The sequence below is a fragment of the Tiliqua scincoides genome, chromosome 3 (genome assembly GCF_035046505.1).
Source record: "Tiliqua scincoides isolate rTilSci1 chromosome 3, rTilSci1.hap2, whole genome shotgun sequence".
In the NCBI taxonomy this organism is placed as follows: Eukaryota; Metazoa; Chordata; class Lepidosauria; order Squamata; family Scincidae; genus Tiliqua; species Tiliqua scincoides.
Window position 1 is genome coordinate 70,216,942 of NC_089823.1, and position 27,728 is coordinate 70,244,669.

The 27,728-nt window shown below is 41.8% G+C and overlaps 1 protein-coding gene across 1 annotated transcript in view; it reads left to right on the top strand.

Annotated features, from left to right (window-relative positions):
• The window catches only part of CFAP47 (cilia and flagella associated protein 47), a 318,053-nt gene that overhangs the window by 199,640 nt on the left and 90,685 nt on the right, over positions 1-27,728 (top strand). The window contains exons 52-54 of the mRNA XM_066621307.1: positions 14,638-14,816; positions 17,438-17,545; positions 20,339-20,450. Coding sequence (XP_066477404.1) covers positions 14,638-14,816; positions 17,438-17,545; positions 20,339-20,450 — 399 coding nt within the window. The remainder of the gene's footprint in view (positions 1-14,637; positions 14,817-17,437; positions 17,546-20,338; positions 20,451-27,728) is intronic.

Sequence of the window (27,728 nt, forward strand, 5' to 3'; positions counted from 1 at the left end):
ACAATGTCTAGAATGAAAAATTTGACAAATACACAATGATTGCTAAATATTATTAATCCATTCTGTAGGCATCACTATGGAGCTAGAGCAGTGTTTCTCAATGTTTGTCCCTTGCTGTACCACTTCGCATGGTCGTATCACTGGACATCATTGCCAGTTATTTCAGGATTGGGAGGCCAGACCAATCACTGGCGGACCTAGAGGGGGGCAAATGGGGCAAATGCTCAGAGTGCCAACCCTCCAGGGGCACCTCCCCGATCCTCGCCCCTCTGCTGGAGAAGGAGAGCCCAGGACCGCTGTAGAGAGGCAGCTTACTGCCTCGCTGTCAGCACTTTGGCAGCGACTGAGCCGTCCCCCACCCCTCCTCCTTTATAGGAGGATAGGAGACAGGCACCCTAGAGAGGCACTAATTATGCTGGTCTCACTGCCAGGCGGTAGGAGTCCTGGGGTCCTGTAAGTACCACTGGACACCACCTCAAATATCAGAAACACTGCGCTGGAGTAAATAATACATCTACTTACATCTACATTCTTTCACATGCCAGCTAGGAAGATTGAATAATGTTTATTGGAAAACAATTCACTGTATGGTTGGATGTGTGTTGCCCAAAATGTCAGCTACCAGAACATGTTTGCATTAATTTGTCATTAGTCCACGGTTTTTTGTAAATGTTAAGCATAAAATTAGCACACTGTTTTCTTATAGTCCGAATACCTTAGGCCTAATTCCAAATGTACAAATAAAGGCGGATGATTCAAAACACTATTAGAGACACTTTCATAAAGTGTGTTTTGAGCTGCTCTGTGAAATTTGAAAACTAATGCCTGAATAAGATGTTGAAATGGGCATGGTTTGTTTTAGTGGTGTAAATGTGCAGTAACTCTCTTTCAGTGACTGAAACTGCTCTGGGCTTCTATGTCTTTCTAAGTGCTAAATTAAATGCATCATAAGTTTTAAAACAACTAGGGTTGAGTGGGTGATGATGATGATGCTGTGAAAAGGGTTTGTGAGGGAAAAAAACTTCATTGTGTTTTTTTTCATTGTCAGCAGGAGTTGTGAAAATGAGGCAAACAGATCTACAGTTTGGTTGTTCAGCAAATTTCCATTTAGAAGCAGATTTTGACATACTATTTTTCAAAAAGTAACTTGAATTTATCACATTTCTTTGTAATAATAGAAAATTAGTTACTGTAACACTATAAAACCATGTTTCTCAAACTGTGGGTTGGGACCCACTGGGTGGGTCGCGAGCCAATTTCATGTGGGTCACCATTCATTTCAATATTTTATTTTTAATATATTAGACTTGATGCTACCATGGTATGTGAACATAAGAACAGCCCCACTGGATCAGGCCATAGGCCCATCTAGTCCAGCTTCCTGTATCTCACAGCAGCCCACCAAATGCCCCAGGGAGCACACCAGATAACAAGAGACCTCATCCTGGTGCCCTCTCTTGCATCTGGCATTCTGACATAACCCATTTCTAAAATCAGGAGGTTGCGCATACACAACATGGCTTGTACCCCATAATGGATTTTTCCTCCAGAAACTTGTCCAATCCCCTTTTAAAGGCGTCTAGGCTAGACGCCAGCACCACATCCTGTGGCAAGGAGTTCCACAGACCGACCACACGCTGAGTAAAGAAATATTTTCTTTTGTCTGTCCTAACCCTCCCAACACTCAATTTTAGTGGATGTCCCCTGGTTCTGGTATTATGTGAGAGTGTAAAGAGCATCTCCCTATCCACTCTGTCCATCCCCTGCATAATTTTGTATGTCTCAATCATGTCCCCCCTCAGGCGTCTCTTTTCTAGGCTGAAGAGGCCCAAACGCCGTAGCCTTTCCTCATAAGGAAGGTGCCCCAGCCCCGTAATCATCTTAGTCGCTCTCTTTTGCACCTTTTCCATTTCCACTATGTCTTTTTTGAGATGCGGCGACCAGAACTGGACACAATACTCCAGGTGTGGCCTTACCATAGATTTGTACAACGGCATTATAATACTAGCCGTTTTGTTCTCAATACCCTTCCTAATGATCCCAAGCATAGAATTGGCCTTCTTCACTGCCGCCGCACATTGGGTCGACACTTTCATCGACCTGTCCACCACCACCCCAAGATCTCTCTCCTGATCTGTCACAGACAGCTCAGAACCCATCAGCCTATATCTAAAGTTTTGATTTTTTGCCCCAATGTGCATGACTTTACACTTACTGACATTGAAGCGTATCTGCCATTTTGCTGCCCATTCTGTCAGTCTGGAGAGATCCTTCTGGAGCTCCTCACAAACACTTCTAGTCTTCACCACTCGGAAAAGTTTGGTGTCGTCTGCAAACTTAGCCACTTCACTGCTCAACCCTGTCTCTAGGTCATTTATGAAGAGGTTGAAGAGCACCGGTCCCAGGACAGATCCTTGGGGCACACCACTTTTCACCTCTCTCCATTGTGAAAATTGCCCATTGACACCCACTCTCTGCTTCCTGGCCTCCAACCAGTTCTCAATCCACGAGAGGACCTGTCCTCTAATTCCCTGACTGTGGAGTTTTTTCAGTAGCCTTTGGTGAGGGACCGTGTCAAATGCATGTGACTGCATTTTGGGAAAAGTGACAGACCTGTTCTTTTAACAAACTACTATGTATAATTATAGTAAATTATACATAGGGGATAAAAATAGGCCCTCAGTTTGGCTGTACTTGTCATAAGAAGCGACTAAACAGCCACCAGGTAGGTGGGACTCGTAGGCAGCTCATTTGAGAGAAGGAAAACTCTGATCCCAAACCTCCACTGCCTTGTGGCTACATCCAGTTATGGAAAAGGCTTCAGGAGTCAACCTCCAGGCAAAATCCGGAGTCCCTGAGGCAGTTCATGGCTGAGCACAGTCACATTCTGGCAACTCCTGCGACGTTGCTAGAACCAATCGTATTGGCTTCTGCCTTTCCATTGGACCATTTCAGCGACGTGGAGAGGGGGGATTTGCTGCATGGGTAACAGTCTATCCTCCATATCTACTTTACCCAGGCTTCGCGCACTGGAGAGGACACTGTTCCAGAACCACTATTCAGAGCACGATACCATAGTCTTCCGAGACTGAAGGAGGCCAACTGACATAGGGTAGCTATTAAAATTGCTGAGTAGAGTGGGCAGGGGGAGAGAAGAGTCTTACTTGGAGCAGAGTTGGCTGTAAATGATATTCTCATCCCTTTCAGCTTTATGACTTTTGGGGGGGGGTCATAAGTTTAGTGTTAGAGCACAGGCTTTGAATGTAGAGGGTCCCAAGTTGATTCTTAGCATCTCTAATTGGAGGATCAGACAGCAGGCAGTGGCAAAGTCTTTTGTCTAGGACTCTGGAGAGCTGCTAGATGTTAGAGTAGAGAATACTGTGCAATGTAGACCAAAGATTTAAGTCAATACAAGGGAGTAGTTGTGAATTATACCACTTTTTAAAAACAATTATGCTCATATACTTTATTTTGCATGCTTATTAAGTAGATTATAATTCTGTCCCATCCTCAAGTGCCTGTGTTGGGCCCCACAACTGAAAAGCACAAATTCATTAAAGGATACGTAGCACAGAGCTAAATGCTTGTACTGCCTAAACTGCAAAAGTTCTTTCATTGTTTTTGACTGCTGAAACTAGTGAATGTTTATGTTAAGGACTAGTGTATAAATACCTTTTAAGGGCCAGCAATCTTGTGTTTTATATACCAGATTACTTTCTATTACATTCCTAAATATGTTATTCAGAAGTCCCATTGTGTTTAATGGGGCTTTCTCCCATCCATGTATTTGTAAGCCCTCCTAATTTAAGATAATCAGAGAGAAAAGTTAACAGCATGTTTTTTAAAAATTAAAAACAGTCATTTTTATAGCATGTTGTATAATACAATAAGGCTAGCTAAAAGTTTCCTGCAGCCTTGGCAGGACATAAAACAATGGAAGAACATCTTAGGGTCAGGGATGAGTAATCAAGGGCCATCATCACAAAAGAAGGTTCCATGATGAGTTTTCCCCACAATAGAACCACAATAAAGCATAACAACGGAAATTTAAGGCATAAAAAGCTGGGTCAAAGGACCCCTTGTATCTTTTGTCCTTTAGGACGCAATCCAAACCTGTGCTGGAGCAGGCAGCCCAGGAGGCTTGCGCTGCATCCAGCGCAGGTTCGTTGGCTGCAGTGGCTCAGCTAGGGGCAAGGGGAAGCTCTTCCCCTTACTCCTGGGTAAGGGCTGCTCACCTCAATGGGTCTCCTTGGACCTGCACCACCTCTGGAGGTGGCACATCCGAGGAGAGCGGAGCGGCTTGAAGCCACTCCATAATCCCCGGGGATGGGGGTTGAGATCCAGCATAACCACCATGTCCCAGCCCTGCCCCCGGCCCTGCCTTCCTCCCGCCTCCTCCACGCCCCCCATGCCTACCTTCGCCGCTTGTGCCAGTGTGCCTCCTCCCATGGAGGTGCCAATGTGCTTTACGGCACGTTTGCGACCCTCCCGGAACTCCTATGCTGGCATAAGTGCCGGTTAGGATTGCACCCTTAATCACCTGCCCGCTCTGCTGCCCGTTCCTGAAGTCATGCATTTGACCTGCTGGTGCTGCACAAAGCATCCCCCATTCCTTGCACTATTCAAGTTTTGCAATGTCAGGTCTGGTAACCAACTGTTCTTCCTTCCATCTTTTGTCCCTTCTCCACTTCCCTGTCCTGAAAGCAGCCAAGGAACTACTGCTTTAACACCTGCTGAGCAGGCACTCTCCATGAGTACAAAGCTGCTGTTCCAATGCCTACTGGACAACCATCCTTTGTGGGTACCTCACAATAAAAGCCCTTCGTTGTTGCACCTTTACCCTCTTTCTTCTGTGCCAAACCACTGAGTTGTGCCATCTGTTGCTGTGTTCAATCTTTGCACATTTAATTGATTTCTACCATGTTATGTGTGTTATGAAAAGTAACCTGGTAACAAAAGCATAATGGTATGCTCAAACATTTTTGAAACCTTTATTATGCGACTGGGAACACTGGGGAGTTAATGATGAACTCCTGCAGTTCTCAATCTTCTCTACGGCTAATTTCTTCCTTGCCTTTATAAATTGGGGAAAAGAGGAAGAGTAGAATGGGGTAAGCACCCATCAGGGAAGATTGGGGACAAATAGAACCAAAGGGGTCTCCTTATGAGCTGAGCTTCAGACAGGCTATTGCTAGCTATCTCTGTTCAGATGATAATGTGGAAAGGTGACATATATTTAAATAATATGCTTCTGTTTCACAGAGCCAGTGAAAAGTGACCTTGTATTATTGGTTAGGATACCAAGTGTCTCCACAGTAGAATGTAATTTAGCTCTCAATTGCTTGAATTTTTCACATTTATAACCACTGGCTTATACTAGCAAAGTTCAGCTACCAAAGCAAGATATCTATTATTCTGCCATCCTAAAACGTATATTTGGAAGAGATTCTGCAGTGTGTATGTATATATATACAGTGTGTGTATATATATACACATCCACACACTGAGCATGCTGCCAGAGCACCTTTTATGACGGTGCTGATGGCTTTATGGCAGGCAGCACCAGCAGAAGTGGTGCTAGAACATCAGCCAGTGAATGTAGGATTGTGCCATAAGTCATACAATGAAGAATGTAATATAGTGCATGCATTTCTTTATATCTTATGTATTAGTTGTTCAGGATAGCATAAGTAGAAAATAAAAACAAACGTCTATTAATTTTTATCCACAGGAGTATAGTTTATTTTATCCAGCAGAATTATCCAGCAGAATAAAAAATGGGGGGAGGGCAAAAACCAATAATATGCACAAAATGTGAATTTATTCTTAGGTAGTAATCTTATACACACTTAGGCTGTTTAAATCCCACTGGAATCAATGGAAATTAAGCAGCTTAATTTGTTCCACATCGCAGCCTTATGCTTCAATTCTATGCACAATTGCTTGAAAGTTAGTCCCACTGAAACATGTATAGGATTGTGTACAAAAAACATCACGCCTTTGCCACAGCTGGCCTTAAGCCAATATAACCGATTTGACAAAATTGGGTCCCACATTTTAGGGCCCCAGTGCTGGGGCAGTGAGCGAATCGCCCACTGCTGCAATTGGGGTTTGGGAGGGTGGCACCATGAGTGGAGCATCTGATCCTATAGGCTTACCTGCCCCAGAATCCATGTAGCCCAAAATGGGCCTTGCGGAAGCAATTTGCAATGATGTTATATCACCATCAACTATTTCTATTTTAAGGTGTATGTAGGCATGTACACACACATAAATGTCTTAATTTTTTCTACATAAACTAAGAGATAGTTGAATGGAGTAGATGGGAGATTTCTCAAAAATTAATTAGTATTTTAGCTCAGCTTGCTGAGCACCTTGATGGTAGGAGGAATGCCATAATTAATTCTAATGCAGATTATCTCATTAAAGTGTTCAGAAAAATTAAGCGGAGCTTGAATTTTTTCACAATATGACAATCATTCTCAGAGAAGATGTGTCCATTAGATCATGTCTTAATTGAAGCAGAAGTAAGTCAAAAGCACAAAGTAAAATCTGAGCCAATTGTCTGTTACAAGTGCAGAAGTTTTGATTCATTTTGGCCAAATTGACTCATAACTCCATTCTATGCATACTGGTACGTAGTCATTTGCTGGAACATAATGCAAACCTAAACTTCATTACAAGAGCACTGACAACCACAGGCTTAGTGCTTAAGGAACTGGACAATGTAATTGCCACTGTGTCCAAATTTCTAGGTAGAAAGGAATTCTGTTTTTCTAAGACCATCCCCATAATAGTAGATTGCAAATTAACGTGCTTGTAACATTTACTCTGAGTAATCTATCCATATTTCATACTACTCACATGATTATGGGCTGTTGCAGCAAGCTGAAATCTCCTTTCAAAGTATTGAAAAAGCTTATAAGATTTTAATTTTCTGTTATAAGCCCCCTGTTTTAGGGTAACAAAGGGCAAAGAGACAGTATAAGAGTCTTATATAACTTGTGTGTTTGCTGTAGTCAAAAAGGCTTGTAACAAAAGATACTTGAAGAAAAGAGATCCTCTTACTTATTAGGTTTTCTTGTATTGCCTGCGATCCTATATGCATTACCTAAATGTGTAACTTTTTGGTGACTATAGGAAATGGAAAGCTGTACTTGATGAATCTTGGACCTGATCCAGTATTGCTCTGATGTTCTTAATTTATGTCTACAGTCTGACCAGATAATTCTACAGTTATTTGAACAGAGCCGTCAAGCATTGATTGACTAACTTTAATTTTTCACACCTGTCTAAATACAGGTGTACGCCACTTTGTGACGTTTCGGCTTACACCAGCTTCGCATTACCAATGACCATGTGTGGTCACATGGTTGTTGGGAGTGCACATCCCAACCCTCTGAAAGCGAAGAAAGCTCCTCTCCTCCATCCTCCCCTCTGGAGGGTTGTCTGAGCCTCCCAGAGGCAGTGCATGTCTGGATGTTACTTTTGCAAGGCTCAGACTGAGGGAAATTGCATCTCTCACAATCTTTCTGTTTTCCTCCATGATTTCTGTCATGTTTTCACTCAGCCTGAGCTCCGTAGAGGCAGCAAGTGGACACGCGTTGCCTCTGGGAAGCTCAGATGACCCTCTGGAGGGGAGTGGAGCAGAGCATCCACTTCCCTGCGGAGGGACCAGATTGGGTCAAACACAGCTTGATGACAGAGATCGCGGTCCTGATCCCTGTCATTAAGTGGCGCATGACTGTAGTTATTTAAATGTGTTTTACTTTTTTCTTAATTTTTATGATGCTACAATATGTCACTACAATATGTCACTTTTAAAAGCACTTGTTTTGAAATAATAATAATAATAATAATAATTAATAATACAGGTATTTATATACTGCTTTCTTGGTCATCAGATTTCTCCTCAGACTTTAATCCAAGGCAGTTTACATAGGCAGGCTGTTCGAAATCTCCTTAGGGATTTTTACAATAGAATAATTCTTTCATAGAACTCCTTATTCCTGCTGGATTCCTTCCTGGTCTGGCCTCTCTCTGGCCGCTTCACCTCCCATGCTCAACTTGACAGCAACTTCTCTCTGCCAATGAGGGTCAACAAGACTTTTTTCAGAGGTATCTAGCAGAAAATACTTTCTACAGGACTTCACTGTTATCTCTAAAAACTACATGGCAAACCCACCTGTGATTTTTTTTAAAAAACAAACTTGTTAATAGACTTTCAGGGTAAATAGGCTTTCAGTGGATCATTATATTGGTTTTATATTTCAGTATTTCCCCACACAGAACTTCTTTCTAGTTGATATATTAACCAGCAGAATTACTATACAATACTAACAGTTCAATATTTTTACATTACATGTTTGCTGTTAAGTCTCAAGGGGGAGGAAGATAGAAAAAGTCTTCAGTTTCCAAATGGTGGAAAAATATTCACTTGAAAATTTAATAGGAATTCAGTTAAACATGCCAAATGAGAGACACTTACCAAGGAACAGAACATTGGCAGATGCATGATTAGCCATTTGTGAAGCTCATACTTGCTCTTTGAAGCAATTCTTTAATTAATATATGCCCCCCAAACTGTAGCAATTCAGAAATTCTATATTACTTTAGAAGTCGAAGAAAATGTGACACAACTCTGATACTTTCCCAGGCAAGTATTTGGAACCAATTATCTCTGGCTTTATTGATTTATTGATAGCTGGCAAATATTAAAAGTGCAGCTATAAGTAAGGATATAGTTAATTCATAGAGCAGAGTATTTTGCAGAAACATAGAAGAACATGAGAGCCCTGCTTGATCAAAGACCCACCCATCCCAGCACCCTGTTTCCCACACTGCAAGCCAGATGCTTCTGGAAATCCCATAATTAAGGCATGAAAGTAATGGTCTTCCTTTCTGTTTGCCTTCTCCCTCTGCCTGTTTTTCAATGGCAAACAGCCTCAGGAAGTTCCATTTAGTTATGATAGCTACTAGTCGTTCATAAGACAGATCTTTAGGTTTGCCAGCCCTCCAAAATTGGCCTGGAATCTCCAGGAATCAGCCTCAGTCTCTAGGCAACTAATGAGGCAATCCTCAACATTCTAGTATGGTCTCCCTGTTTCAATGACATTGTGTCATGTTCAGGAATTTCAGAAGCTACTGTTACTATCCATAAATTTGGCTGATCCTATTTTAAATCCATGTAAAGGCCTCCGTCCCCTGAGCTCACTGCCCTCCTCTCCCTTCACCCCCACCTGCCCTGCATTGGTTTCCCTTTTCAATTTTGCCTGCTCTGCAGGCTTAAGCTCCCTGTTTTTCCCTTCCTCAACTCTCCAGCAGGCTCAGCCAATCAGCATCCAGCAGGCTCCTGGCTTTTTCTGTTGGAATGGCTCAGGGCCCTTCACTGGCTGACCACCAGCCAATCCTGAGCCACCCTCCTCCTCAGCCATTGCAAGCCCTTGCAGCCAGCCTTTCCTTGAGCAGGTCCCCACTCAGTGCAAGGAGAGGCTTTTCCTCCACAGCAGAGGAGACATCCTGTGTGTCTACTCAGTAGTAAGGCCCATTACAGTGGATGAAGCTTACTCCCAGGAAAGGGTGCCTGGGATGGCAGCCTTGGAGCCTGCTCAAGGCCAAGTGCAAGGATGGGTGAGTGGGAGCCCTGATGTAGTCCCTGGGCTACTCCCAGGAAGGTGTGGAGGGCTGCAGCCTCAGCCCCCTCCTATGCAGGTCTACTCACAAGTAGTCAGTGAGGCTTCCTCCCAGGAAAGTGTGGAGAGGACTGCAACCTGAGAGCTCCAACCAACTTGTCTGCTCAGAAGTCCCATTGTAGCCAATGGGGCTTACTCCCAGGATAGTGTGGAGAGGGTTGCAGCCTGAGTGAGGGAGGGCAGGCAGGCAGGCAGGGCAGAAGCTGGCCTGTGGCTGCCCCCCCCCCCCCGATTCTTCTCTTCCCCACCTCTGGAGTCTGTGTCCTTTCTTCCTTCCAGCAGGGTGCCTCTAGAAGGTGGGGGGAGTTCTTTAGTATCCATGTAAGATAAGCAGATGTCATAACCACCATATGTATTGGAATCCTGGAAGATCTGGTGAGGAGGTAGATGTGGTGTCAGCAGTGACCCCTTTAAGGGTAAGGCCTGGGCATCCAGCAGAGTGTGCTGCACAGCTGCAGTCACTTGAAGGCAATAGGGCCCTGAGGAAGAGGGTGTGGGTTGTAGAAGGAGTACAGGTTGGAGAGGAGACTGACTGGGCTTATTGACTTTTACTTGGGTACTCTGACTGACTTACTTTGGAATCTGATCTTGGACTGTGACTTGCTTTATTGACTTTGGACTCTGCCCTGGATACTCTGACTGACTTTGCGACTAACTGCTGGAGACACTGGAGTTTGAAGTATGACTGCTGTGCCCAAGACCTGCTGAGGACCAAGGGGCTGCTGTAGTGGTGGGAGGCTGCTGGCAGGAGAGAGGACCTCTGCTGGTTGAACAGGCGAGCTACCCTGGAGGTGGGGTCCGGCAGGACTACAGGGCAGAACCAGGGTCATTTGTTGGGGGAAAGAAGGGAAGCTAATTTGCTTAAAGTGGGCATAATTCTCCAGGCAGAGAAGGGCCTTGGAATCAGGCAAAACACCACAGTGGACAAGGTGTCTGAAAACACAGGACAAGAATGTATGACAAAACTAAAAGCTACAAGAGGGGGCTACCTTATAAAAATGGGACCTATAAGAGCATAAAGGTAAAAAAAACCAAAAAACTATACATGCAGTATTATCTTCATTTTAGATGTCAAAAGGGTTTTGTGGCTCCTGAGGTTTTTTTTCCTCCGGAAAATGGGTCCAAATGGCTCTTTGAGTGTTTAAGGTTGCCGACCCCTGACCTAGGTGCATATTTCTTCACCCAGTGGGTAATTAATCTGTGGAAATCTTTGCCATAGGATGTTGTTGATGCCTGTGCTAAGAGTTTTATATAACCAAAGTAACGCCATCTTAACATCAGCTCATTGTCCCTGCATTTGGTCTTGCAGATGTTGTAGGCTAAAAGCTGCAAGCCACCCCTCACCCAGTGTCTTTGTCCTAAAGATAATGGGGCCTCAGAAACCAGTCTACACAGAGCAAGGGCAACCTACATCAATGTGCCTGTGGTTTCCTTTATCTCTCCAGTCCAGTCCAGCTTACTATGGTAAAGGGTGGAGGGGCAGGCCATGGGTGAGGGACTGAAAGTGGAAAGTTACTGGACCCTTGTCATCTTTGCTTTGCTAGCCGTGCATATAAGCTAAAATGTGTATAAAAAGCTGGTTGCATCCAGTTGTGCTTTGCACGTGAACTGAGGCTACATCGTCCTTGTGCCTTGCTTTGGTACCAGCAATAAACAGCTGTTCTCTGTTCCTCGGAGTGTTTGTCTGGATACTTGCATGCTGGGAACGAATCTCATGCTGCCTTTGGGTGGTTCAGAGGCGTCACTGTGATGTCACCTGGCCTGGAAGCCTTTAAAAGGGGATTGGGCAGATTTATGGAGGAAAAACCCATCTCAGGTTACAAGCTATTTTGACTACATGCAACCTCTGGATTTTAGAAGTAACCTACCTCTGAATACCAGGTGCAAGAGAGTGGCCACAGGGTACAGGTATCTTGTTGTCTTGTGTGTTCCCAAAGGTATCCAGTAGGCCACTGTGAGATACAGGAAGCTGGACTAGGTGGGCCTTGGCCTGATCCAGCAGGATTCTTTTTATGTTCTTAATCTAAAGCAGCAGCTGCTAACAACCCTAATCTGGATCAGGATCACAGTATGGAGACAGGAGGTATTGAACCTTTTACTTCCATGCCAGTTTGATGCCAGAAATTCCCCAAAATGACTATTTAACCTGTTAATACCTTGTAACAAGTCCTCCTTGCTTAGGAGAAGCATCTGAATATTCTTTAGTTTGCAAAGATGGCATAAAGCAAAGACTTAAGGGTGGATAAGAAATGCTTCACAAAGTGAACAAAGTTCGTAAGATCTAGGACTAATGTTACCATATTTTGTCTGAAGTGAAATGTTGATATAAATCTTGAGGTTCCTTTCTTGGAAGAAGCATCAGATAAACTATGAGAAACAAAAATGTTTTGGTAAGGCCATCAGCGTTTCTCAGGGGGATATGTTTGCACACAGCTTAAGTCTTCACAAAATAAGGAAGTGCTGCCCCCTTAGGCTAGACCAGTGTTTCTCAACTGTGGGTCAGAACCCACTAGGTGGGTTGCAAGCCAATTTCAAGTGGGTCCCCATTCATTTCAATATTTCATTTTTAATATATCAGACTTGATACTCCTGTGGTATGTGACTGCATTTGAGGAAATATGTACTTTTAACAGGCTACTATGTACATGTTTTTAACAATTATAGTAAATAGTTAGGGACTTACGCCTGGATAAGTGTGAATAGGGTTGCAGCCCAAGATTGTTAAAATTGTTCTGCTTGATGATGTAACTTCCAGTCATGACATCACTTCTGGTGGGTGCTGACAGATTCTCATTCTAAAAAGTGGGTGTTCCAGTATTATTAGTTTGAAAACAACTGGGCTAGACTATTGCCTGTTCTGCTATTGCAGAAGTACCTCTGTCATCTTGGAGCTGCAGGCATAGCTTGTAAAAACAGTTTAACTCATGATGGTTTGTAGGTCTGTAGCCTTTTGAGTCTAAAGCAGGGATCATGCTATGCTTGCCAAAAGAGTTTGAGCTTGCAACCTAAAAATATTTCCAACAATTTATAACAAAAGATTTAACAGTAGATGACAGCAAATGGTTTAGTCTGTTGCCAGAAATCTTGTTAATAAAACAGGATTCTTTTAATAAATAATGGGGCATTTCTTAAAGTGCAGCTTAAACTAGCTTTATGGGGCTTCATTATGAAACCCTTAGTGGTAAAAATGGTAAAGGACTCTAAAATTTGTTTACAGCAGTATAATGATTGAGCTTTAAGCAATTTTACTGCAAACTTAAAATGCATCTTATAGATTCAAGGCCATTGAATGATTTAGGCCAGGGGTGCTCAAACTTTCAACTTTAGGGATGCTGGACCTTTAACAAGTGTATAGAAGAGAGAATTTCAGCAGGTGCAGCTTGTCATCTGTGGGATGACAAGTTGCACCTGCTGAAATTCTCTCTTCTATACACTTGTTAAAGGTCTAACATCCCTAAAGTTGAAAGTTTGAGCACCCCTGATTTAGGCAGATATAACTCTACCATCTGTACTTTACTACATGATTTTTATGCATATTAAGTTCAAATTGCTGTTTTCTGTAAATGCAGGGGATTCTGTGAACGGTAGTAGGAAAGATATAACACACTCTTTGTGATGCAGTGAATTTCCTTCATAAACTTTATTATTGTTATCTTTCTCGTTTATTTATAGCACCCGCTCATTTCATTTCACTATGCATAAATACAGTGGTCCTCATTTGCCATTGATAGAGCTGTAGTTCTGTCATTGTTCTTATAATTCTCATTGTTTATGACAGCATTTCTTTGAAAGGATTGTACCTTTTCTTTGAAGTTGATCTTTTAAAAACAAGATATGAATACAGTGTAATGATTTTTATTTTTCATTTTTATGGAAAGCAACAATGGGGTTGAGAGGAAAAATGAGAGTCGTTTGTTATACTGTGTGAGATAAACTTCTAGATTTGACTCATGTTTGTGCAGTTATCTAGCAAAGGAACCCATGAGGACTGGCCATTGCATACATTACATGCCTGCCTTGTACTCTCCACAATGCTCCATGGTCAACTCTAGCTCCCACAAATACTTTTGACAGATTGAGGGCCCAATCCTAAATGCTCCCAATGTTGGTGCTAAACTGTAGCTGCGGTGCTGGGTGTCGTAAACATGCTGTAAAGCTTGTTTAAAGCACCTGGTGAGTAGGGAACACTGGTGCTGGGCCCAGCGCCGACAGGAGGAGGATGCGCTGCTGCCGGGGGTAAGTGAGACTGCCAGGTGACAGTGTAGCCTCTGGAGAGCAGAATGAGGGTGGGGTGGGGGGAACTGGACCAGGAGGTGGTGGGACTAGCAGAGCTCCGTTCCACCATATCCTGAACTCGGTGTTGGGCTGAAAAGTATGACACGGAGTCTCTCAAGTGTGTGCTGGCAAAATAGCCTGTGCAGACTTGAGAGGCCCCATAGCAGGACTTGGGACTCCCAGCAGCTTCCCGGTGCCTGCTGGATACAGTGGTAGCTGTCACAAACTTAGGGGTTTTTGGGGTGCTCAGAGTTCTTGGTTCTTGAACCCTAAAGCCCTCAAGGCCCCCCCTGTTCAGTAGTACTGCCACCACCCTGTATGTGCCAGTGCCTCAGTCCAGGGACACTGAGACCCTCTAGACTTGACTCTGTCCCTTGCAGGCACTGAGCGCTTTTAGCCACTTTGATGCTGCTGCTCCAGGGAAACTTAGCATTGGGCTGATTGTCCCGCAGTTCTGAACATCTCTTGTTGAGTGCTTGTACTATTTTACAAAGGTTCCCCCTCCTTTTAATTTATCCATCTTGTGACTTCACTTCATCTTTATGATACATGTTCAGTAAGCAGATTTGGCAATGTGGATATAAATCACTTGGCTACAATTTCAACATAATTTTCTTGACATCTTTTAGAAAAAAAACAAAGACAAATACCACTATTTCTTTATTTCTAGGATTCTGTTGTCATTGGAATTCCTATAACTAATCCCACAAATGATGTTCTGCTGTTAGATGTTCTGCTAATAGATGCTACTTTACTTACTGGGAAAAGAAACCTTGTTCTTGAACCAGGAGGACTATTACACTATGAAGTAAAATATTCCCCAGCTGTTACTGGTGACTCAGAAGGAAGGTAAGAGCTACTGTTATACCAACTAGTAAAAATAACTTTGCTAGGCCTAATAGTCTCTGGACCCAATCCTATTCAACTTCTCATGGCTGATGTAGCCACAATGCAGCCCCCAGGTAAGGGAACAAATTTTCCCTTACCTTGGGGAGGCCTCCCTAACTGCCCCCACTGCATACTCTGCTTTCATGGCTGCATAAGTTGCTGGAATGTTGGGAAGGATTGGACCTTTTGTCACTGAGATGACAATCTAAAGACACTTTCTCAGAAGTAGGCCCCATTAATAGGACATACTTCTGAGTAAGTAGACCTGGAATTGCACTGTGAATAACATTTTAAAATTAGTTTTATTTTCATTTTTACCATGGAACATAATTTTCACAAAGGTGGCACTTTATCAGAGGTGTAGCTAGGTCATTTGACATCCAGGGCCCATAAATTTTTGTCACCCCATATAATTAATTAATAATTAATAATTATATTGTTTAATTAATTAATTCACTTTTTATACCACCCTTCTTCTAAGCAGCTCAGAATGGTGTACATGGTTCCTCCCCTTATTTTGTCTTCACAACAACCCTGTGAGGTAGGTGAGACAGAGATAGTAATAGTCATGACATGGAATGAATAATAATAATGGCCAGAAAAATAAATGCAGTGAATATTTCCCCACAAGCAATGGATGAAATTCTGCATCAAATGGTATATAAGATGATGGTATTATTCCTAAAAGTCACAATTTCCAGAATTTTGGTCACTAGGGTATCACCCCCTCCCCCCCCCATGTCTCATTGGCCTGCTTTGAGTTAAGGCAGTGGTTCTCAAACTTTTAACACTGGGACCCACTTTTTAGAATGACAATCTGTCCAGGAACCACTGGAAGTGATGTCATGGCTGGAAGTGACATCATCAAGCAAAATAAAATAATTATAAATCATTAAATTAAAGAAAAACAAATAAGGGGAAGCCAACCCTGTTTTACCAAGTGAATTTTATCTGTAGCCTGCCTGCAATAACACCCCCCCCCCACACACACACAAATAAAGCACTGAGATTTTCAGCCCTCCCCAGTGCCCACCTTACCAGCTCAAGCCTCTGGTTTATTCTTTGGGGGGGCGCTGCCTGCAATAACACGCCCCCCCACACACACAAATAAAGCTTTGAGATTTTCAGCCGACCCCAGTGCCCACCTTACCGGCTCAAGCCTCTGGTTTATTCTTGGGGGGGGGGTTGCTGCCTGCAATAACACCCCCCCCCACAAATAAAGCAGTGAGATTTTCAGCCCTCCCCAGTGTGCACCTTACCAGCTCAAGCCTCTGATTTATTCTTTGGGGGGGGTCCTTTCTGGAGCATTTGTTGAGCTCCACTTTCATCAGATGGGGACCATGCAGCTAGCCTTGCATTCTTCTTCGCTTGACTTGATCAGGAGCCAAGGCACATTTGCTTACTCTCGAGTAAACACGACTGTGTGGCTTACTTTTGCTTTCCATAGGGCTCAATACATTTGTCTGCTTGGAGGGAGGGACTTCCTTCTTGGGTGTTTTTTGGGAGCTACTTTCATTGGATAGGAACCATTCTGGTGTCATTGGATTCCTCTCAGCCTGCCCTCTGACAAACTATGGCACGGTCGCCTACTCGCGAGTCAACGCGCAATATGACTTAGTTTCATTTTCCATAGGGTTAAATGGATTTTTTGGTTTCTGGTTTTTTGGCCATAACTTTTGATGGAAAGGAGATATTTCAATCCAGTTTTTTGCATTGCATTGCGCAAATTCTGCATCCAATGATTTATGGCATGATGGGTTTACACCGACTCTTCATGATGTTAGAGATGTTGGGGCATTTGTGGTGTCACACCCCCCCCCGAGGGTGGTATCTAGGGTGGACCGCCCCCCTGCTAGCTACACCACTGCACTTTATTGAGTGCAATGGACTTTTGAATGAAGAATGGTTTTAGTCATTTTCAATAAGTGGATTTTCTCTCATTTCTGTCAGAACAGGGATAATGTTAACACGATTGTTTCATACAGGAACTTCAGACTGATAGTTAAATTTATTTTCCATTTTGTTATTCACTGTAATTTATCTGATCTCTCTTCTCTACCCAAACTAAAAACAATCTTCAGCAAGTGGGAATATCTTTTACATGATGAGAGTCATTTTTTTCAAGAGTTCTACGAATTAAAAATAAGTTAGAAATGAATGAATATAGAGAGCATTTACATTGACGATATCTCAGAATGGAAACTTAAGCAAATTAGCACTATAATAAGTTGCTGCAATAAGATTGTTGGTGTTGCTATCCGTGCTGCTTTTTATCTCGGTGTTGCTATACAATATCTGTTCATAGTATTAGCTGAACTTGTCAAGGCAGATCACTGAACTCTGTTGAACTTTAAGTCAATTAATTATCCATTAATTAACTAAACTTCCAATAGAAAATCGGATTCTTCTACTCTAAGCTATTCCTATTAATAAGTTAACACAGTGTTTCTCAAAATGCGGTTGGGACCTATTAGTTGGGTCGTGAGCCAATTTCAGGTGTGTCAGAAATGACATATGTATTGATCTCCTTTGTAAGCATGTATAGCAAAGTCACCAGATATTGTTAATATCTCTTATTTTAGTGTTATATTCCTGTCCGAGAAGATTGGAGAATTTTGGTATGCCCTGAAGCTGCATGTGGAGAAACCTGAGCCAACAACATTTCCTGAAGTTGAATGTGAGCTTGGAAAGTATGTATTTTTGGTGTTCAGGTGACTGACTTTGCTTTTTAAGGGAGAAGACATTGGAGGTGACTGCAAGGAAAATGACTGTCAACAATGAGACCTGCAGGTAGCCAGGCTGATGAGCTGAATAGTGTTTCTAGACAAGTCTGAGCACAGAGTTGGTTGGCTGTTTAGACATGTAAACTTGGGCTAACATGTGCTCCAGTTTAAAGTAGCTCACTGGGCCAGAACTGACTCTTCAGTCATTTAGACTCTGATAAATTGTTTGGCGTTGTTTGATGTTTCAGTTTTCCACTTGAAAAATATTTTTTGAAATCTTCATTCAGCTTTTGCTTAATCTCTGTTCATTTTCAGAGGGTTGCCTTCTTGGCTTTTCCTCTCCTTGAGCACCCTTCAGTGACATAAAAGAAGGTTATTTGACAGCAGTGTTTGTGAAAAGACCCTTATATAAAAGCGAACAATGGATATATATATATTTTGAGGGAATAAGTATTTTCAGTATTTGCGTATTGAGTATTTCCATCAAACCTGCATAAGAATTATTAGTGCTCCAACCATATTGTCTACAACTCCTGCTCTATGATGTCCTCCTTATGGGATGAAGATTGCCAGTGCTGCAGATATCTTGTGAATACTTCCTTTGTAGCAGGGGAGGAAGAAGTAGCAGAAATGTTTTTGGTTGTGTTTTTTTTTTTAAAAAAAAGGAAAATGTACTATTTTTTAGGATTAACTGGTGGAGGAAAGGAATTTGCAGTAAATGCATTGTTTCCTTTCATTTTCCTTTCCTGGGGAAATTCAAGGGTGCTGTTTATTTAGATAGGATCCCAGTGCAGGCCACCAGAATATAGTCAGGCACAGCATCATAGTCAATTTTCTTTAATGGTAGTTCTTCCTTGATGTGCCCTTTTCTGTGCTATTGCCTCTCTTTTTGAGTCCCTTTTGTTTGATACTATCTATAACCACCGCAAGATTTATAATGATATATTTATTAATTCAAACCATTGGGAAATTATAACCCAGTCATTGTAAAATTGGGTGACATTTTCTTTGGAAAACAGTGTTTTTCTTAAAACTGCATCTTTTTGTCAACATGCTTTGAAGAGTAGTAACAGCATTAATAAATTAGCACAGATATTGGGTGGTGCCTTCTGTAGCTAATTGGGCTTTAAAAAAATTATGGTGTAAAGTACGTAATTTATATTTAAGCCTAAAGATTAATAATTACACTTTAGTTATAAATGGAGAGGCTTTCCAAGGTGGATTTGGTTGTTGACACATGTAGACAAAATGGAGGGAGTGAAAATGGGTGGGAAAAACTGCTTTTTAAATGGAAGACATAAAACAGTCATCTTGTTGAGTGCTCAGTAAATCACATGCCATTGGAGGAGTTAGTGAATTTTCAGTTTTCCTGGCAGCTGCTTGCACTGAAGGGAAATACAGATATTATTATTTATGGTTTGGTTATTAATTTTTGTCCAGTTTTACTGAGGGCAGAGTCTGTAACTTTTATGGACTATAGATCTATATAAGAAAATATATGTGTATAACCTTTTCCCTGCTATCGTATATTTCTTGTTTAACAATGTTGTAACTGATGCATCGCTAAAATGATCTATACAAAGTTTAGTCTTGAAAAGAGACCTAAATTGATCATAAATCTGTCAGGTTTCTGTTCAGAAATAATGAAGCTGTAGCCACTGGTTCTGTAATCTTACATTCTTTAACATTTTATAGTTGTATGAATTCTAATCAGTGCCTGTTACTGTTGTTATAAATATTGATACAGCAATAGCTTGAGGGAGGATTCAGCTCAGTGATAGATCATATATAGCGATTTTGTATAATCACAGGTTGAAGTATTTTGCAGTTGCTGTACCCCCACTAGTGATGGTTAGGATTGTGAGTTTAATTAGACTTACTCCCAGGGAACTGTGGATAGAATTGCAGCCCTTGGTTTTCAGTTGTTTTAAATTTGTAAATGTAAATTGAATGTTTAAAAAAACACAAAAAAGCCCAAATGACTCCTTGAGCTTCCAGGATCTGTGCAGGCTTTCAGTATCTGAAGAAAGCTTCTGAATGCTCTTGAGCCAGAGTGTCAGATGGTTAAAGAAAGAAAAAGGAAAGTGGAGACGAGCAGGGGAATTGGCCTGCTCAAACAGCTTATAGTTAGTGTGCTAGAGTGGAAGTTTAGGGTTTGGTATGTGTGTGTGCTATGTTGAAGTTGAAAAACTTCCTTGTGTGTAAGACACAGGGATGTTTCTTCAGGAAGGAAAGGGAAAGGGATGCCTTTTTGTTTCCTATTGTCCAGCCCCTCAGTAACAATAAAATGCTTAGCTTCAAACAGATCTTCTGGCATTATATAATACAATGGGGGAAGGTCTCAATAAAAGAATGACAACCCCCACCCCAACAGACAAGCACAACTGTATTGCTCTTGTTCCAGGCTGACCAGAGCCATGAATAAGGGTACTCCTTAGGGTTTAGGAAACACTGTGGCATTTTGTTGCAGATTCTGTGTCTATTTTTATATTGTTTTTTACGTAGACAAAGCCATATTAGCCCAGTAAGGGCCCAATCCTATCCAATGTTCCAGTGCTGCTGCTGCTGTGCCAATGGGGTACGCACTGCTTGCTATGTGAGAGAGGCAGTCACAGAGGTCTCCTCAAGGTATGGGAACATTTGTTTCCTTATCTCGGGGCTGCACTGTGGCTGCACCAGTGCTAGAAAGTTGGATAGGATAGGGCCTTAAGTAGCAGTAGAATTTATCCAGTATGTTTCAATGATTTTGTTTGTTTCCAGATGGACCCGTCAGTATATACCGTTGAAGAATCCTACATATGAGATTTTGGAACTGGAAACAACAAATTCTAATTCAGCTCATTTTTCAATGGAAATAGACTACAGAACTCCTGTAAGTTTCTTAAAAAAAAATTATCTTAATGTGAAATAGTGTCTAATAGAAACGTAAATGTTGCTGAAGTTTTAGAAATGTTCGGTTTATTATTCAGTAACACCGCAGATGACACTGTGCTGTTCGGTGCAATGTGGATATCTGTCAGTAGGTTTATGTATTAAAGGCAGGAAAACTGTGTAATCAATACAGTTGGAGAGAGTGTAACTGGGTGGTAGCAGAGCTTGAACTGGCATTATGTTTGCTGAGACTGTGTTGCTATCACAGTAGCTGCTGAGGCATTTCAGACACTGCTGATGCTCTGTTCCCTGAGATTTTCCTCTTTTTCCATATGAGTCCAGTGAGTATAGTGGCAGTGTGCGTAGGGCTTGACTTTGAAACTGACTGGACATCATTCCTCTGAGTGAATGAGAAAGTAGGGGTGCAGGAATGCAGTATTTGGCTGAGCTTGTCCCATCCTAGCCTGAGATTGTGGTGTCCCTGCTATGTGAGTGAAATTCATGGGCTCCAGGCTAAGGAGGGAGGTAGCTGGGGAGAACAGCTATGCAGTACACACAAAAACACCCCTTACTCCTTTACTTCCTTTTTTGTGACTGCCTTGAGCCAGGCTGTGGAAAGAGTCTTTGGTTTCATATTTCCCTGCACAGACTCATTCTGTCCTGATGTTGCTAGCAAGAAGCACTGCAGGAGGAGGACTTAGTTCTTTTAGTTCAATGTTAGTTCAATTTTTTGCATATTTGCTTAGAAGTAAGTCCCAGTGGGTTCAATGGCACTTGCTTCTCAATAAGTGTCACGGGTTGAACCCCGGCCTGACTGGTAATTTACTGGCTGCACAGTATCAGGCCTGAAGCCTCGGCCAAACCAGGAGTGCACAGCATCCTGGGAGCTTCATGCTGATGCAATATCTGGTGATATTGCATCAGGTGATCTCGTGTGTGTGTGTGTGTGTGTGTGTGTGTGTGTGTGTGTGTGGCAGCAGCTGCACAGTCAGCATGACTGTGCAGTAATTCCAAATGCTGTGATTAGCTGCAAGAAATATAAATGTCCAGCAGAGGCAAGCAAGTGTGTGGGAGAAGCAGAGCATTGTGAGCCGGAGGCTATGTTGGTTGGAAGAGTGGATCGTGTACCGTTTGTACTACTTGGACTTGTAAATATCTGTACATACAGTAAAGGAGGAGTGTGGTGGATGACTTCTGCCTCTGAGTCTTCCTTGTCGCCGGGGGTGATTGGGGTTTGGTCGTGAGGCACAGAAACATCAAACTGCTGTGCATAGCAGCTCGTAACAATAAGCCTGTCTAAAACTGTCTAAAACTGCATGCTGCCAAGTGGCTCGGCCAGCTCACATTCTGCAACAAACCTGGGAACCTCTGGTCTCATTTATTATGATTGTAATTAACACAGCTACCTGTGTATTCAGAGGTGTTTTCTCCAAGGACAAACCTAAAAGAACTGGTTGGAGTTGTTTTTAAAAGTAGTTCCAAAAAGTAGGAACATTTTGGTGACTTGAAAAGACTGAAGTCACAAGTCTTTGATTCATGTGTCATGTGCAGGAAAAAAAATGGAGCTGCTGCCCGGGTGTGTGTGTGTGTGTCGGAATTCTCTTTAACCACTCCCCTTCTGCCCCAACCCATCTGTAAACAAGGCAGGAGTGGGTGGGACGGACTGCGTGACAGTGGGGATAGAAGCAGCAAGAGGGAGGAGGGTCACGCACAGCAGCTTACCAAGACAACCCAATCCTTTACAGATCTACTCTGAAGTAGTCCCACTGCAGCTGGTGATTTAATGGGATGATTGGGAAGTGTGATTTCTACGAACCTTACCCCTGCTTCTCCTTTTCCCCTTCGCTTCTCCAGGCAATTCCAAGTCAAGAACCCCCATGGGCTCTTTCTCCTGCCCTCTCATGCAAAGAAACAAATCAGACCTCCCATCCTTCACCCCCCCCTCCTGCTCGAATGCAAAAGCAAACATTAACCCTTCCCTGCTTCATGGCTGGAACTTCCATGCTGCTTACCTAGTCTGAGTGATGGCCCCACAATGTTTTTCACGCCATGAAAACAGTAAGCAAGCATATCCAGACACAGACAGACTTGAGTCTGCATGTGTGAGGACTGAGTGCCGAGTCAGGGGCCCTTGACTCGAGTGTTTTGCTGAGTCTTCCATGTGCGTGACTCGGGTGTACTCAAGTCAAAAAGTTACTGATTTTTGCAACTTAGACTTGAGTCACCTGACACCTCCCATTTCTGGAGGCTTAAGACTGAGAAAAAGAAAGAGTTGGAACAATGACATTTCAAAACAGAACTGGATGTTGTTATAGAACAGTGTTTCTCAAACTGTAGGTTGGGAAGCACTAGGTGGATCATGAGCCAATTTCAGGTGGGCACCCATTCATTTCAATATTTTATTTTTAATATTTAGACTTTAAAATTTTCCTACTTGATGATGCCACTTCTGGTCATGACATCATTTCCGGTGGGTCCTGACAGATTCTCATTCTAAAAAGTGGGTCCCGGTGCTAAATGTATGAGAACCACTTCTATAATATAGAAGACACGGGGCTGCTGTCCAAAATGGTATTCCTGTCTCTAGTTCTTCCCATGATGACTAATGGAGCTCATTGTGCAGTGTGAACATCATCATGCTGAGAGTTTCCCTATTCTCAATAGTAGGAGATAATAGTTTTATTTTAGAACAATATGGTTTAAAGGAACAAGAAAATGATGAAAAGACACAAAAAGCAAGAATAAAACAGTGGCAATTAAAACACTTCCTATCCTAGCTTAAAGAACGAAAACAGAATGCCATTTTGGTGATAACTCTGCATTTTCCATCATCATCTGCTCATTGGATCAGGGACTTCTTAAATGCTGAGCTAACAGTAATCTCGGCCAGATTATTTATGCAGTGTCCTATTGCATCTGCAAATTCAGGACCCTCGGATTTCATGGGTCCCCAAAACCGTGGGTTGGACCCACATGGACCTTCCAGAGGCAACTGGAGCTGAGCTCAGGTTGCCTCTGGAGGGTGTTATGAGGGCCAGGGAGGCTGTGTTTGGCCTCTCTGGCTTTTAGAACACCTTCCAAGGCCTCTAGGAGGTTTTTTGGAAGGTCAGTTTCCATTTTTTCACTCATGGCCTCCCCAGCACAGCTCTGGTCACATCTGGAGGATTACAGGGCTATACCAGCAGATTTCATTATCTGTGAGTATTCTTATCCACAGGGGACCCTGGAATGGAATCCCACAGATAATGAGGGACAGCCTGTACATTCCATGTGGCAGAATGAGCCTCAACCCTGATTTAATGTTGTGAGGAAAAAATGGTATTTGAAAGGAACTGTAGGAGGTTAGTAACTAAGGCAGTGTGAGTGATCCCATTCGTACTCTACTAGTCCCTGGAGTGGAAGGGCAGCAGCTGCTGCTGAGAAGCACCCTTAAATGGCAATCTTACAGGCTCTTTCCTGACAATAAACCTCACTGAAGTCAGTGGGACTTTTGAGTAGACATGCCTATGATTGAACTATCTCTCCCCCTTTCGAACCAGACGAAAACTTAGCTCAGTTATAGGACACATTTATTTTATCTGTTTATTTATTTAATTTTAAAACCAACAATTAAAGTAATTTAAAAAAACCAAATACAAATGCAATGAATTAAGCACAAGGGATCAATACAGAAGATTTAAGTGGGAAAAAATATTAAGCAAAATTTCAGATGAAACCAAGAGCTCTTTAGCCCTTTTGTGTAAGTCTCCTGACCTGCAATGAGTCTCCTTAGACCTATGCTAGCAATTTCATTAACACAGGTTGAGGAGAGAAAAGGCAGCAAGGCAGCAAAAATGGGGGATAGCATTTGGCATACGCCGTCACTGGCAGATCCACCCCCTCCCACAACTTCCACGCACCCCCGACTCCGTTATGCCCTCCTCTGCCTCCTTTCGCCTCTCCTGCTGTGTTACCTGCTCTAGCATGTGGTGGGAGAACCGGCAATGTGGGCAGGAAGGCTCTGGTCTTCCTACCAGTATCCTAGCAGTGAACTACTTAGCCCGCTGTTGGTAGGTGCTTTATAACTGGCTTCCAGCAATCTCCAGCTGCAGGATGCATATTCCCCTTCCATCTAGAGCCGATAGAATTGGGCTGTTAATCAGAAAAAACTATAGCATATCTGTGTAGCATGCTAATCAAGCTTTCACATTCTGATGCTAAATAATTCTCATAAGGGAATTTGTTTGCTTTAGGGGAATTGTGTCAGCAAATCTCTCTTTTGTCATGTAGTATAATGTTGGTCAAAATTCAGATTTTTCACAATCAAGAAAATGACTTGTTTTACATTAATATTTTAGTGTCATATTGTATCAAGCTGAGCGAATATGCTGGAACATACATTTACTGATTTAATATTTTTAATGCAAAATACATTAAATATTTCATTATAAAAAAGCAAAAGTTGGATGGGTTCTGTAGCCAATAATTTCACAAACCAATATTTGCATTCATAGCACTATGAGTTTGAGTCATTATATTATTAGCTTCCTGAAGATAGATTTTTGGAAGCGCTCTTAACAGGTTCAAACATGTTATGGCCAGATCATTAGAAGAGAAATTGATTAAACTTAATGATAATGAATTTTTACTCCTGTACCCTGCATACAAACTGTCCAGGCAGTTTCATTCACCCTGCCTGCTCTCAGCTTTTCTAATTCATTAGCAGATGCTTAAATGCCACCACTGTTCATGGCATATTATCTGTAAAGCCACATTAAAAATAAATTACCCAGATTTACTTTGTGAAAATGTTTAATCCCGAATGCATTAGTCTTCAACATTGGACATGTGAATTCCAAACACTACCACTTCTGCCTCTTTCTACATCGACTTTGAGCATTTTCAGTAATCCACCAGCTGCCACCTTTTGCTTCAAGAGAACCTTCAAATACAGAGAATATTGGATGCAAATTGAAATCACCAACACTTTAGGCATTTATATACGTTGTGAATATATGATATGCTATGAATATATAGATATATGTATTGCAGTAAAGCAGTGTTTCTCAAACTTTTAGCACCGGGACCCACTTTTTAGAATGTCAGGACCCACTTTTTAGCATGAGAATCTGTCAGGACAAATCTGACACGACACTTTAATTATATTAACCATAGTGTGATGATTTACTTCCCTGATAGAATGAATAATTTGTCTTGCTAATTATTGCTATACATGAAATAATATCTTTTTTGTCTCGACATGGTTTTTTTTTACTGTGCCAACTTCATATGCATTTAATATGAACAGAATATTTGAGAGATTTTTTTAAAGTTTTGATATCGTTTTTAGGTTAAACAGTTTTATTCAACCTATTTAATTGAGGAATTAACTGTATAAAAATACAGCACAGAAAGTACCAACTCCCAGTATATTTTAAATGACCCATTTCTATAGTTATCACATAGCCAAGAATTTGTTAATGCCAGTTGGTATTCTAAGTATTTAAAAGTATTAATAGTCAGGCAACATGTGTTGTCAACTTCTTGATGTTGGGGGACACCATATGGGCTTTTTGTCAATACCATTAACTTTTAGTGCATTAAAGTTGATACTCTAATAATTCATTTTCAGTGCCTGTTACAATCTACAGTTGCTTCAATAGAAGGCTTTTCAGAGCATTCAGAGCATGTTGTGATATTGCAATGGTTTGACTTTGTTAGGTTTAAAGGATCTCATATATTGAAGTTTGGCCAGCAAACATTGTTTGTTTGATATTATTTTTCAGTGTAGTATATTGTTAATGCATTCAAATTATCTACTGGTTTTTTTTTATCATTTTGGCATGGGAATGCTATAGATTTTGAAAATAGGTTGGGACAGATGAGCATTAAACCTTGGACAGAGACAGAATCTGTTGAATAAAGAATGAAACTAGGGTAGAAATTGGCTGGGCCAAAAACAGTTTAGATCAGGGGTGTCAAACATAAGGCCGTGGGTCAAATGCAGCCCCTGGAAGTAATTTATCCACCCGCATTATAATTAGGCTCCCTATGCTTGATAATTGGGCGCTCTCACATTTTAAAAATATGAACAAGATTTGTACATTTTCCTTCCTGTCATTTGCAGCTAATGAGTTTCTATGTGAACAAAACATGCTTATTTCTGGTCGGCATCTGCTTAATGACATCACTTTCTGCTTAAAAGCCGTTTTTGCCCAATGTTGTATATACGCAACAGGAATCAAACGTGTACATCTGTGGGCTGGGCAGAACTGGGTTAATGATGTCACTTCTGACCCTCAGCAGGTACCATGAATGCTGACTTTGGCGCTCTGTATGAAACAAGTTTAACATCACTGTTTTAGAGAAGGTTTAGGGTAAAGCCTAGTTTGATATAGGGACAAAAACACAATCAGTCTGCCTCTACATTTATTGATCTTTAGGGTCTGATATTTTTAAGCTGCCAGAATACACTTTTTCTTGCTCCAACCAATTTTGAAACAATTACATACAATCTCTGATGACACTGATTTGTCTCAATTACTTCAGAAGAACAAATAGTTGAAGACTAAAACTTAAAGTGCCACAGCCGAAGTACTGAGGATAGTATTATTGCTCAACAACTACTTTAGTTTCATGAAATGTGTAGCATCAATCAGAAACGGCAATGACATTACACAAGTGTTTCAGGAAGATATGCTAGTGGAAATGGTTGGCACTAGGTTGCAAGTGTACTGAGTGATATTATTTTTGGATTTGGATATTGGTTGCCTGCTTAGAAGCTTCAAACAGTGCTATCTGATCACTATATAGTGGGCTAATCTGCCTTTCCCCATGCAATTGGGAATCAAACCTGGGTAATTCACAGTTAGTAAATCACAGCATGGTAGTTTCTTTGAGCCCGTATGAATGTATATACATGTGAGAAGAAAACCAAGAGGCAACAAACAGCACATGAAAAGATTCTGCATATTGCCCTTCAAAAATCAGTTTGTAGCTTTTTAATTGTGCCGAGTTTGAAGCATTTTTGTAATGTGAAAAAAGATAAAGTAGCAGCATATGACCTGAAACTGAAGCTCTATTCCTTTCATCCATGCTTTAAAAGAACTGCACTTCTTCCTTTGTGGCCAGTAACGCAATGTTTCTAGTTTCTGGGGAATAAGCATGTTGCTGTTTACTGCAATGCACTTTATCAGTTGTAGCAGATCCTGCATGCTGAGAGTGGAGAAGGCATACAGTGGAACACATTAATCACATCAACATCGACAGTCGATTCAAGGTACAAGAAAAGAACTTGGTC